Source organism: Pyrus communis, chromosome 11, assembly GCF_041283825.1.
Source record: "Pyrus communis isolate YQ-2024b chromosome 11, ASM4128382v1, whole genome shotgun sequence".
Lineage (NCBI taxonomy): Eukaryota > Viridiplantae > Streptophyta > Magnoliopsida > Rosales > Rosaceae > Pyrus > Pyrus communis.
Genome location: NC_142575.1, coordinates 1,666,275 through 1,680,430, shown reverse-complemented (window position 1 = coordinate 1,680,430; position 14,156 = coordinate 1,666,275). Strand labels below are relative to the sequence as shown.

The following is a 14,156-nucleotide window of genomic DNA, read 5'->3' as shown; positions in this document are numbered from 1 at the left end:
AATGTACCAATCAATATATACAAAACCAATATATGATAACCAACAATAAACGTACCATTATCACTAATCAACAATATGTACAAATTCATATGTATACAAAATAATTATCTAACAAAAAGTATACTGAATAATAAACAAACAAAAAAATCTAAGTGTCCATCATTTCAATTATTTTTTCAATTTTAGGATTAAAAAATGTTTTGAACGAAAATAAAAATTAAAAGAGATAATTGGATAAATATGTTGAGCAAAAAAACCAAAATGATCTCCTAAAGAGTCCACAACTCCTAAAATACATGAATTAATAAAAAGGCCAGATAAAAAAAAAATCTCTTAACTAATTAAAGGGACAAATTTAGAAATCAATATGTAAAATTTTAATTTAAAAAAATACAATTATTATTTTTAATTTAAAAAATAAGAAATACTGATGTGGCCTAATGTACCAAGCGCATTGATCAAAATTCTAAAAAGCATGAATTTTTAATAAAAGAAATTCAAATTTTGAGCATTTAAATCTAATTAACTCTTAATAAAAGGATTAATTACATTTGCATAGTCTCTTGGAGATGCTCTACCATATATAACACATTCCATTGACGTAAAGTTCGTCAAAATGGGTTAACTGATGAAGTTTATAGTAGTCAGACTTGACCTGAACATTGTAAACTTGTCTGGACTTACCAAAAATTTAGCATGCCATAGGGGTTGGGGATCGGTGCACGAGGAGTCGTTACTCCTTAGACTCACTTCGGCTTTCTCGATAGCATGATAAAAACGCTAAAACACATGTCATCATTCCGTCGACAAATGACCTGCATGCTTTTCTGGATAACTGGTGGTGGCACAAGACTACTAAGTTACTCTGTCGGCAGCACTGGAGGAGGCACATGAGGACTAGAGTAGTCCTAAGCCTATCTTAACTTGAAAAAACAAGATTAGTATTATAACTATATCTATTGCTTTGCAACCCTTCTCAACACTTCACACAAAAATCCAATTATTTATCTTTTCATCCAAATCTCATCTCAAAATTAAGTATCATATTTCAAATGGTCATTATCACAAACCAATAACATTAAATTAAAACCCATTATTCACTTTTAATTAAAAAAAATCGTCTTTCACTCATGCACTGGTAGAGATATTCCACCTATTCTTCTTGAATTTCATATATTTAGCCATTTCAAATCCCAAATGTATTGAATAAAGAACAATAAGGTTTGTGACACTATTATTCTCTATAAAATATTTGTTTCTATTCTATCCTACCTCTTCCTTGAGTTTTAGGGTTTGCAAAATTTTTAGTAATTTTCTCTATTGAGTTTAATAATACTTCAAGTAGTATATGTTAACATATCAATGGTTCTGTCATTGATGAAAGCAAGAAACACATATATCATTAAACCTTATGATTGAAGAAATGAATGAGATAGAGAAAGAGAGAGAGAGAGGAAAATATTATCTTTGTATTTGTTCATAATTAATCAATACAGTAAGTAGCCTTACAATCTTCTTATATAGACTCTTAGTCCTTAAGCTAGCGGACAGTTACTAACTAACTAATAATATATTTGAGGTGGCATAACATAATTGTTGAAATGGCATCTGATGTGGCATTGTCTTCAACATCCCCCCTTAATCTCAACTGGGGTTCCCAAGTTGAAGATTGTAACAGTTTGATCTTCAGTTTTAACCCATTCTTTGTAAGCCGTGGAAATTTCCTTTGTCACTCTAGCTTCAACAGTGAAATATGGACAAATGGCAAACACTGAAAATTGCAGCAATTGAGCTTGCTTTTGCTCCTCATGTCCTTCTCCAAAGAGTTTGTCATTTGTTGTCTCTGTAAATGCATTTCAATCCAGTTTGCATAAGCTGCCGGGATATCTTTAATTGCTAATTGCAACCAATGCTGATGCAACTTCTTCTGTTCTTCTTCCACAAAGACTTCATATGGTTGTACATCAAAGCTATCAATGTTACCTAATATCCGGTTGAGAGTCCTAGACTGAATGCTTTTGCCAGACTGCTGCAGGTTCTTAACAATTTCGTACTGCTTCTTGCTAATCTTAACATATGGCATGTATTTAGCACCATCGCTACTGTAAATCCATACTTAAACTAACAGGTATCCATACTCAACCATGTTACTTGCACAGATGCTACTTGCTCACTAAACTGATAGGTATTCAGAACTTAAATCCATACTCAAGAACGGTTCAACTTCATATTCGTCAATCAACTTCCCAATTTTCTTTGCGATAAGGTTTCCAATATTTCACAATCAACATGCCTAGAAGACCTTCAATTTTCATAGATTCCACTGGATTTTCAGACATTTTGATTACTCTGACCAAATCCTTCTTCGTTCACAATCGAGAATGATCAAACAACAAACTTTACATTCACAGAAATCAAGAAACACAACCTTCTTCGGCAATCGGCCTTCAATGAAGAAATGGAACAAGAACTGCACTCCGACAATCGAAACAAACAAAACTTTTCAAGAACGTTACTTCAGCTATCGGCCTTTAAGGAGTAACATACAATATCTGAGACAGAACTGTTCACTCCGGCTATCAGCCTTATGGAGGAAACAAATTGCATTCAACACACTCTTGGCAATTGGCCTTTTTCAAGTGCACAAATCTCAAACAACCAAGAACTAATCATGCAACAGAAAGGAATGGCTATCAGCCTTTGTATTCCTTCAACAATCTCGCAGAAAATGGCTATCGGCCTTAACAGATAAACTTGCATACAAGAAACCTTATTGAAGAAAACAAATTTTCACTGTGGCATTTAAGCAAACAGATAGAGTGCATAATTTAGTAGCAAAACCTAAGATCAAGCTCTTGATCGGAAACCCAATTAGAGAACCTCCACCAAACCACCAGCTACCAAAAAAACCCTGATGAATAGAAAGAAACCCTCAACGATCACAACGGAAGGACATCCCTGAAAATCAAAACAATTATTCAAACCCAGAAAAGATTGTCAAAAGTGAGAAGATTTTGTGCCTTACTTTGGATGAAACTCGTTCCAATTCTACAAAGTTGTTCTGTCGTTGTCTTTGCAAAGGGAAAGAAATTTGGGGAATCTGGAGAATGGCAAAGTGCCCCAGAGGGAAAAGAGTCAAATTCCAGCAAGCAATCAGACTATTAAGGTTAGAACTTCAAGACGCCGTAGGCTCGTGATCTCCATCGAGGTAGAGAAGAGGACCAGACGAAAGATCAACCAAGAAGTTACAGTACCATCGCGGAAGCACCGAAGAAAATCTAATGAAAAACGATGAAAACGACGAAATCTAATGAAAAACCAAACCACCAGAATCCATGGCGTGAGCCTGGTGGCTCTGATACCATGTTAACATATCAATGGTTCTGCCATTGATGAAGGCAAGAAACATAGATATCATATAACCTTATGATCGAAGAAATGAATGAGATAGAGAAAGAGAGAAAGAGAGAGAAAGAAAGAGAGAAAGAGGAAAAGATTATCTATTTGTCCAGAATTAATCAATACAGTAGCCTTACAATCTTCTTATATAGACTCTTAGTCCTTAAGCTAGCTGACAGTTACTAACTAACTAACAATATATCTGAGGTGGCATAACAGAATTGCTGAGATGACATCTGATGTGGCACTATCTTCAACAGCATAGATGACATCATGCAATGGTTTCAAAATATGAAATTCATCAAGAATAATTATAATTATTATAAATAGATAAAATTATTCATGCATATGTTAATTTTGACTACTTAATTATTTGAATATATGTTATGATGCTTAGCATTAGTAAGTTTACAATCACTATTGATTTAGTTTTCTTCTATACTTGTGTGAGGTCCCTCCTCATAAGAAATTCTGGCTCCGACATTGGTCGGCAGTGGCATGCGACAGTGGTTCAGCGACTGGGATTCGTTGGGCTGTCTTGACTCTTGAGTGATCTGTTTTGTTTCAGGAGGAAGAGGTGGTGGAGGGGAGAGAGACAGAGAGAGAGAGAGAGGGATATATATATATATATATATATCTGTATATATATGATCGAGGTACCGTACATCCGATAATTTTTTACTCGTCCTAGGGTTTAGGCCTGGTTTGAACGAATAGTAAGTCAATGCATGCATGCTTGCTTCAATCGATGAAGAAGCAGAGGAAATTAAGAAGATATAGTTCATAGTTGTGTGTGCATATATGGCAAATCCTTTTTACAAGTTAGGAGAGAGAAAACCCTTAATTACTAATCAACGGCATAGATTGGTGCATACAGTCGACGATATTATATTACTGCCTTGAAACAAGGGTTAGTAATATATACGTACTGTCTAGCTAGCTAAGCAAATCCTAGTAGAAATATGATCAAATGACAACCAGAATTCCCCCTAGCTAGAGACATTTGTAAATTATCTTTATTTAAATTACTCTGTTAAATTTTTGTCCAAGCAGTCAAATAAGGATAAAAAAAAAACTTGGTCACTCCCATTCACATCTAACATTTAATGAAGAGGCAAATGGTGGATTGTCCTAATAATCATTAAAGTATTTATGTTCAAGTCATTGGGTCATGGGGTTTAAACAATTCCTCTTTCCTTCAGTGTAAACTAAAGTAGTAATATCGTTTGTATTAAAAAAAATAAATAATGGAAAGTAATGCTATTTAAACACAATTTCTAATATAGATGGTCCAACCTATATACAAGATAGAACTCACTTGCCTCATAGAATTTTTCAGTAATGAGGTCAGTTTTGTATGTCCAAATAACATTATTGTTCAATGAATGACTGGTTTCTTGGGGTTGGGTGTGACTTGGGATGGGGAAATACCCGCGAAAGGACGTGTGAGTGTGGCTAGATGGTAGTATTGAGTTACCCATGAAAGCGTGTATGTGAATGGGTGGGTAGATACCCGTGAAAGAACCCGTGCAAGGAAATACCCGTGAAAGAGCGTGTGAGTGTGGGTAGATGGTAGTATTGAGTTATCCGAACACTATGCTTAAATTTAATAATATTTTTAATTTACCAATGTTTTCAGATTAAATATTACCCATTGCTTTATGTATGTTTTGGTTACAGAAAATTTACTCGATCTTTAAATGTATATCACGAGTAGTAGCACGTCCAATGAAGCGGTACATTTAGAGCAGTTCCACCCATAAATATTTTACGTCAGCATTCAGTGCATTTATCAACTCAAGTGAACAGTAATAGATGAACAGTAATAGGCCAAAGCATTTCCATCCCTAAAAAAATGCGCTTGCACAAACGATCTTCACCTCTACAAAATGCGTTGGCACCCAACCCATTTAAAATATTTTATATTTTTTAAAAAGAATAAATAAAAAAAATAGTTTTATTTTCGGATAAGATTTTTAACCAATTTCAGATAAAATTTCAAATAAACTTAAAACAAAAACACACTAAAATAAAATTACATACTCATCAAATAAACTTAAAAAAAACACACTAAAATAAAATTACATAAACTCGTCAAATAAACTAAAAAAAAACACACTAAAATAAAATTACATAAACTCATCAAATACACTTTATTCTTCAACCACAAGCTTATTTTAATTATCTTCACCTTCTTGCAATCCTCATTGGTGCTCAATCAAGTCATTCTGGCGGGTTACGTGCCAGTATAGCTCTTGCACATTAGTGTACCACTGAACGATCAATTCATTGTAATGTCCATCCCGCTCCAACGACTCGTGTTGCACAGAATCTTCGGTCCGGTCATGAGCACAATAGATACGTGTTCTTGAGTTATTCATCGGATCTGACTCATTTTCATCGACGACATCATAATCATACTCATCTTCCACAATCATGTTGTGGAGAATAATACACGTCATCATGATGGACCGAAGAGCCTCGACATCAAACATTCTAGCAGCATACCTGACAATCGCCCAACGAGCTTGCAGGATACTAAAACAACGCTCCACATCCTTCCTACACCCATCTTGACATTTTGCGAAGTGTTTTTCTTTTTCAGTCTGTGGATATGGCACTATTTTGACAAACGTAGACCACCTTGGGTAAATGTCGTCTGCAAGGTAGTATGCTCCGTCATATTTGGTGCCATTAACCCAATATGTGCATCTCGGCGATTTTCCTTGTAGCAGATCGTTGAACACTGGAGATTGAGCAAGGACATTTAGGTCATTCTGAGCTCTTGGAACACCAAAAAAAGCATGCCAAATCCATATATCAAATGAAGCCACCGCTTCCAAAATGATACTTTTGACTCATTTTCTGTCACCATAAGCTCCTTGCCACACACTTAGACAGTTTTTCCAAGTCCAGTGCATGCAGTCGATGCTTCCAATCATGCCAGGGAAGCCTCGCATCTTACCCTTCCTCAGAAGCCTTCGCATGTCCCTTGGCGTGGGTGTCCGGAAGTACTCATTGGTGTACAGGGCTTCAATTGCAGAGCAAAACCGTATCAGGGACTCCAAAACAGTTGTTTTTCCCATCATCACGGTCTCATTCACTTGATCTGCAGATACTCTATATGCAAGCATTTGCAAGGTAGCCATAATTTTTTCCTCTGGAAGAAGACCTAGAACACGAAAAGCATCATCTTTTTGCACAAAATATGGATCATGGTTGCAAATAGCACTCATGATTTTGTTGAACAAACTTCGTTGCATTCTAAAACGACGTCTAAAAACATGATCAGGGAATTCGCTGTTGGGAGTAAAATAATCTTCCAAGTGATCTTTACCTTTTTCTATCGAAGTTTGCGGTACATCTGGGTTTGGCTATCTGTCCCACAACTTCCATGACACGGCAGGAATGTGAGGCCATCTGCTTTCTATGGTCATCATCCGAGTCCTCCTCTATTGTGAAAGCCTCATCTCTACCTCCACCTTCCTTGAGATTGATCAATTCTTCTTGTTGTGCCAACAATCTTTTCTGTTGCTCCACAAATTGTTTATGCACTCTTCTTGAAGAAGACATTGTAAAAAAAAAAAAACTCAAGATTTGAAAATGATGAAGATGAATGTAGGGATGTATGGTTTATATGGACAAAAAAAAAATTAAGGATGAGCTTTTTGGTATTTTTTTTCACACAAAAAGTATATGAAAGCTTTGGTAGAAAGTGTAGAAAATATTGAAATGTGGTGTAAGGTGGAAGATGAGGGTTAGGTATTTATAGAAAAAAAAAAACTTTTTTTAAAATTTTTTGTATTTTTTAATAAATTTTTAGTATTTTTTCATAATTTTTAATAAATTTTAATATAGTTAATTAACCTGGACCATTGGATTTGAAAAATATTCAAATCGAAGAGCCAAGGCGCTGCCATATGGCCAACGATCATAATTTTGACCGTTGGGCCTTTTTTATTTTTTATTTTTTTTTGGTGAAAAAAATGTGGACCGTTAATCTGTGATCGAACAGTTCATTTTAAAAGTCAAATTTAAATTTTGTTTACCGTTGGAAATCCAACAATCTACAAAAACTAGCCGTTGAAAATCCAACAGCATTGAGAGGGCCACGTCGCCTCCTTCCGGGTGAAGCACAAGTGGGCTGACAGCGGTCCCTGCCGCCTGCACCCTTGTCCCCTACTCGCGCTCACTCACAAGTGAGCTACATGCGCCAGGCAAATAGCCCGTCTCCTTGGTCAGTCAATTTTGGGCTGGCCTAGAGACTAGCTTGGGCTAGGTGCCAGATAAGTAGCTGGGCTGGAGTGAATTGAATGGGTGCCAGCCTGGTTTTTTGACTGGGTGCTGGGCTATTCCACCTGCGGTGGAACTGCTCTTAGGATGAGGATCCTCTCTGGATCTTTTTTGTGGGGATTCAAGGGATTCTCACATCGTGACCGTTTATCGTACATCGTATGGTCAGTTTTCATTAAGTACTATTCATCTTTAATTTTAAATAAATAAATTTAAAATAATTTTTTACTGCACAATAAACGGGCTAGGATGTGAAAATCCCTAGGATCCCCACAATTTAAATCCTAATGGGATCCAAATCTGTATATTTAAAGCCCGTTTGCAATTTTTTTTTTTTAATAAAAAAATTGTTGTTTATTGTTCTCACTTGGAATACGTACGTACTCCCTCTATATAAACGCCATGCAACATGGCAGCAAGAGCACGCAAAAACACTCACAGTTAACATATGGCAATGAAATATCGTTCTTTGCTTTTGTGTGTGGTGCTACTCATTGGTTTTGCATTGACAAAAAGCAAAGCTGCAGATACTGATCATCGACCGGTTAAATGTGGTTTGCTCCGCAGGGGAAGCCTTGATTCTCTTCAACCAGGGTTTTTATTTGGCGCAGCTTCCTCATCTTACCAGGCCAGTCTCCTTCTAGGGCTTAACTACTAAATACACTTTAATATGTTTTAATCTGTGTTTCATATAATTTAGGTTTAGTTTAATTTCAACGTCAAATCTATTAGCATTCCTGCATGGATAATTTACACATCTTCATTCTGAATGCGTACTCTTAAATATGCATGTGTACATTACAGGTAGAAGGTGCTTGGAATCAACATGGCAGAGGACCAAGCATATGGGATAACTACACCCACCAATATCCACGTCTGTCTAATCATATCACTTAGCTAAAATGTGTTATTGATGCTTGGCTAAACCATTCCCTTGTTTTTCAATGGAAGCTTTTAACTTTCTTTTAATGCAATGACGAAGTTTAATGGAATCACCGAATATAATGCCACTCACTCAAAAGTAAAGCGAAAAACCATTATATGCACACATATTTCTCAAGGATTTTGACTTATGTTGTAGATAATAAAATTAATATGGTTAATTGCAGAAAGAATCGTTAATTGAAGCAATGGAGACATCGCTATTGATCAGTATCACCGTTACAAGGTTCCAAAATCACATAATCTTATTACATACATCCTTTGTTTTTGAAATTGATGGCCACAATATTGTATATACTAAATTCTGGATCCTTGAGAAACCATGAGAGATATATCGAAGAGAAGACCTTTACTTTCAGCTTCTTCCTTATAATAATGTATGCCTTTTGTATCGTTATATAGGAAGAAGTGGATATGATGAAGAATATGGGGATGGATTCTTATAGGTTCTCTATCTCATGGTCGAGATTGTTACCAAGTAATGTTGATGATTCACCTCCATATACTTGATTGGGACCAATCACCTTATAGTTTAACATGTTCTACTTAATTAATTTCTACTTGTAGATAGGCATTCACTTATTTAATAGTTTTGCTCTAATTATTAGATGGAAAGCTATGCGGCGGAGTTAACATGGAAGGAATCGAATACTACAACAATCTAATCGATGAACTCCTACGCAATGGGATGTTTTTATCTTATCACATATTTAACATCATTACATCAATGTATCATAAGATCTACACGCGCACTCATAAAATATCATTTAATCAGTAAACATATACAATTTTAATTTACTGATCCTGCTATATATAGGTCTAACACCATTTGTGACACTTTTTCACTGGGATGTTCCCCAAGCTTTAGTGGACGAGTATGGTGGTTTCTTAAGTCCTCGTATTGTGTAAGTGAACAAATGTTATCCTCTCAATAATATTGATTATTCACTTAAGTAAATACTACTAACAAATGGATTTTGAAATGTGTAAACACAGGTATCACTTTAAAGACTATGCAGAGCCTTGTTTTATGCATTTTGGTGATCGAGTAAAGCACTGGCTCACTTTGAATGAGCCATTTACCGTAAGTAATCAAGGTTATGCAATCGGGACACATGCACCAGGACGATGCTCTGCTTGGCAAAAATTAAACTGCACTGGTGGAAATTCCGCTGTTGAACCATATTTGGTGACACATCACCAACTCCTTGCTCATGCATCCACTGTAAAGTTGTACAAGACTAAATATCAGGTTTAATTAATTATTATCCTTGAGACTGAATAATTGGTTCTTAATCAAAAACTATATTTGGGTCACTAGTATCAAGTTACAACAAAGCAGGAATACTTGGTATATCGAGATAAACAAAGTTGATATTTTTTGTCTACTTCTTAATAAAAAAATCTTGAATTTTCTTATGTAGGCATGTCAAAATGGTGCAATAGGATTAGCAGTTGTGACACACTGGTTTGAGCCAGCTTCGAAGGCAAAGCATGATATGTAAGACATATATAAACATATGTATGTCTTAATACCACAAATCATAAGTTAACCAATTGAATTATCAGAAACTAAGAACAAGATATATATCTAGACCAAACATGCTCATGAGAAACACTGAAAATTTGCATAACAACTAACCTGCAGAACCCGAGATCGAAGACGACGCCATTGCAGCTCTTCGAATAGGTTTAACCTTCTCCTCTTTAACAAAGCACAAGTACTCACCGAACAATAGGTATTCGGAACAAATATCAAAATGAGCAGACCTTTGCAAGAGCAGTGGCTAAACATATATATAGCAGTGTTGCAAGTATTCTCCTATTAGAATTCATATGGAACTCAAACAGCTAAACCATATCATAATATGAATTAACTAGACTCCTGATATTGAGTCAAATCCCATACAGAATTGGTATACCACACTCTCTCATAATTCTATAACAAATAGGATTTACCAAAAGCTTATCAACAGGACTTTTCCAAACAAAGATTTATACAATCTGGCTCTAAATGTTTGTCTCATACTCATACTCTTACATGATATAGATGCTGCAAATCGAGCTTTGGATTGTATGTTTGGATGGTAAGTATATTATTGATATATATATATAACAAATACAATATATAGTTAGCAATACATTATGGGCTCGTTTACTTATCGTTATTGGGAAAGTAAGGAATCAGATAAATTAAGAATGAGAATATGTAATTTGTATGGGAAGAACTTAGTCCCATTAAATTGTTTGCTAACCAAGGAATCAGATCCAAAATGAAATAGTTCCACTAATGAATCGGAATGAAAACATCATCATTACTAATTCCTTGCATAAATAAAGCATTAACATTGTGACCCACCACATCAGTTTGCAAATTTCTATAGAAGTTATGATAAAACCATGTTTTGCAAATTATATGAGTTTTGAAAATGGAATAAAGAGCTCTTTCGTACGCAACAAGAGTATCAAATATAAAGATGAAAATATTCATGTCCAATCATAAAGATAAAAATATATATTGAAATTGACAATATATAAAGTTGAAAGCCACCGATGTATAAGAAAAGTTCCATATAATCTGATGGTGAGGATCATAAGATGTTGCTCTTGTTTAAATTTTTATATTTTCTTTTCCTATTTTCTTAAAGAATAAAAAGTGTAAGGTATTTTTGGATTAGTATAAAATAGTGACGGTATTTTTTGGAAGACAGAGAATTGAATTAACTACCCCTAGTTAATCAAATTCTTGAAATTGAGTTATTTTATTAATTTTAATTTCATACATGCAAGTAATCGCGGAGTAATCCCTTTCTTTTTATTTCCATTATGGATAAGTAGATGAGCCATATATGCTATCATGAGTTCATTCTTGGAATATTTGCATATTTTGCAGGTTTATGGACCCGATCACAACCGGTGACTATCCAAAGAGCATGCGAACATATGTTGGTGCACGATTACCTGATTTCACGAAAGAACAATCCGATTCTCTAAACGGGTCATATGATTTTATAGGAATCAATTACTACTCTGCTAGATATGCAAGCAATCCACTAAGGAATTCATCTGACCCTGAAAGCTACTTAAATGATCCTCATGTTAATGAGACAAGTGAGTACAAATTAAAAACTTATTTCAAGCTATTATTTTTTTTGTCAAACGATAGATTTATTAGATTAGATGTTAAATTAGGAAGTTGACAGGATTTAAACCTACATCATGGTGCAAGGGCAACACTTCTCTTTATCACTGTGGTAGAGGACCACTTGTTTCAAGCAATTATTTAAGTTGTTACAATAATGAGATTCTAATATATATTTATATGTTCTTATGACAGCTGCGCTTAATGGAAAACCCATTGGTCCACGGGTACACATTTAATTTGAACTTAAAATTTTTAGCATTTGGACGATTAATATCTTTTTTTTTTTTTGTATAACTCGTAAGAATTTCAATTATGTTCAAATGGTGTTGTAGGCTGCTTCAGATTGGTTATATATTTATCCAAAAGGAATTCACGATCTTATGCTTTATACCAAGAGAAAGTATAATGACCCAGCCATTTATATTACTGAAAATGGTAAGCGAGATGCTTTCAAGCCTTAATTGCATTATCAACATTTCATAGATGTATATATGTATAATTAGGTGCTTTAAAGTCTAAACTCAAAACTAAATGCAAATTTCTATTTGGAGAAAACACTCAACGCATATGATAATTCATTATGTTGCAGGCGTCGATGAGTTTACCAATAGCAGCTTATCACTTGAGCAAGCACTTAATGATCCCATAAGAGTCAACTACTATCGTGACCACCTTGTCATCTTCAAGCAGCAATTCGGTTAGTAATTGTCAAGGAATTAAATAAGGCCATATGTATAATACACATATATGCTTTCTTACTTTTTCTTAAATTTAATTATCCATATATATCAATGCATTGGTTTCTTTGTTTTCTATGCGTGTGCGCAGATCGGGTGCTAAAGTAAAGGGATACTTTGCATGGTCAATTCTGGATAATTTTGAATGGGCAGAGGGATATCGCAGTCGGTTTGGTCTCAACTATGTGGACTATGAAGATGGACTGACAAGGTACCCAAAACGCTCGGCGAATTGGTTCAAAACTTTCTTGAAGAAGAGCCAAAGAAATACGAAAAAGATAAAAATTTCTTTGGATGATAAAGCTGAGGACATCATCCTTGTCTATCAAGTTTGAATCCCAAATGATGAATAAAGTACAACGAATCCACCAGAGTTGTTGTGCAAGTTGTTTTTCAAGTTTTAGTTTTCTGTTTTCTGTTTGATTCATTATGCGAGTAAGAATAAGTTGCAGCAACAACTAACTATGAGTTTGTTGTCTCTTCATGTGGTTTTTTATTTGAGTTTTGCTTTATGTTGGTGGTGTATCCGGGCCTGTTGAATTTATGACAAAGGTATCTTCGTCCTTTGTGAATTTGGTTGGAAACTACCTTATAATTTAGATGTTGTTTATATACTCCCTCCTGTATTTGTATTGCCTTTGTGGCTTTTGGCTGGCCAGTTGTTTATGAAAGCAATTTCTTATCAGTTATAACAAAACTAATAGCAACTTTGAGTTACTCCCTTGAAGCTAATTTTTTTTCTAGGAAATATTATTGCTCACCAAAACATTGATTATAATTTCGAATCCCAATAGCCCACACTTCTTTTAATTACTGATAGATAAGGTTAAGTTTTGAGACTCGTGTAATAGGTAGATTAAAACAAAAAATCACTATTAGATAAGGTTAAGTTTCAAGACTCATGTAATATATATATATATATATATATATATATATATATATATATATATATTAAACTGAAAATATGACTTTAATCCCTAAAACTTAATTTTCTCCACATAAAACCCAACATAAGTTTTTTACTCCAATAAAACTCATTGACTAGATTCCACACTAGCAAAATTCATTAATTCTATTTCGACTTTACACATTTTAAAAAAAAATTATGCCTAAAATACCCCTATTTGAAGGTTTGATGTACACAATTAATTCTATACGGATTGTAAGGAAGATTTAATGATTTTACAAAAATAAAAAATAAAAAATTAATTTCCTAACATATAATAACAATAAGACATGCCTAATATGTGTAATACTACGTGCTTTGTTTAGTCAATCAAATTATATTTTACATATAAATGTACGTAAATTTCACACACACTCACACACACACATATATAACAAAAAAAAAAAAAAAAAACATACCTGATATGGTAAAAATTCATGCAAAATAATTTACGTACAAAAAAAATGTTATTTGATTTAGTGCACCTACTATTCAAATTCTAAAATTTTAGATGTGTAAAAAAAGCAAAATAATTTACCTACATAATAAAGCAAACCCATGATAGATGCAAAATAATGTACCTACATAAAAAAATAATATTTTTTTATTCAATACTAGTTTACCTATTATTTATACATATAATAATAAAATGTACCCAATATATGAGAAGAATGTTATTTGATTCAAAATTAAT

At 34.2% G+C, this 14,156-nt stretch overlaps 1 protein-coding gene, 2 long non-coding RNA genes and 1 pseudogene across 4 annotated transcripts; 2 read left to right on the top strand and 2 right to left on the bottom strand.

Annotated features, from left to right (window-relative positions):
- Window positions 1–6,257: 6,257 nt before the first annotated feature.
- LOC148692644 (uncharacterized) lies at window positions 6,258–6,972 on the bottom strand. Its single transcript, XM_088679343.1, has 3 exons — window positions 6,737–6,972; window positions 6,653–6,663; window positions 6,258–6,571 (listed from the first exon to the last, which is right to left on the bottom strand). Exons 1-3 carry the CDS (start codon window positions 6,970–6,972, stop codon window positions 6,258–6,260), a joined length of 561 nt encoding a protein of 186 aa, XP_088535469.1.
- Window positions 6,973–8,132: 1,160 nt separating this feature from the next.
- Window positions 8,133–9,101, top strand: LOC148692643 (uncharacterized). Its single transcript, XR_015953416.1, has 3 exons — window positions 8,133–8,320; window positions 8,497–8,566; window positions 8,802–9,101. It is a non-coding gene; the product is annotated as an uncharacterized LOC148692643 (long non-coding RNA).
- A 220-nt stretch (window positions 9,102–9,321) lies between these two features.
- LOC148692642 (uncharacterized) lies at window positions 9,322–10,717 on the bottom strand. Its single transcript, XR_015953417.1, has 2 exons — window positions 10,277–10,717; window positions 9,322–9,857 (listed from the first exon to the last, which is right to left on the bottom strand). It is a non-coding gene; the product is annotated as an uncharacterized LOC148692642 (long non-coding RNA).
- Window positions 10,718–11,346: 629 nt separating this feature from the next.
- On the top strand, window positions 11,347–13,208 carry LOC137743235 (beta-glucosidase 24-like; annotated as a pseudogene). The gene is made up of 5 exons (XR_015953415.1): window positions 11,347–11,745; window positions 11,972–12,003; window positions 12,112–12,214; window positions 12,369–12,476; window positions 12,608–13,208. The product of XR_015953415.1 is annotated as a beta-glucosidase 24-like (transcript).
- The last annotated feature ends 948 nt before the right edge of the window (window positions 13,209–14,156 follow it).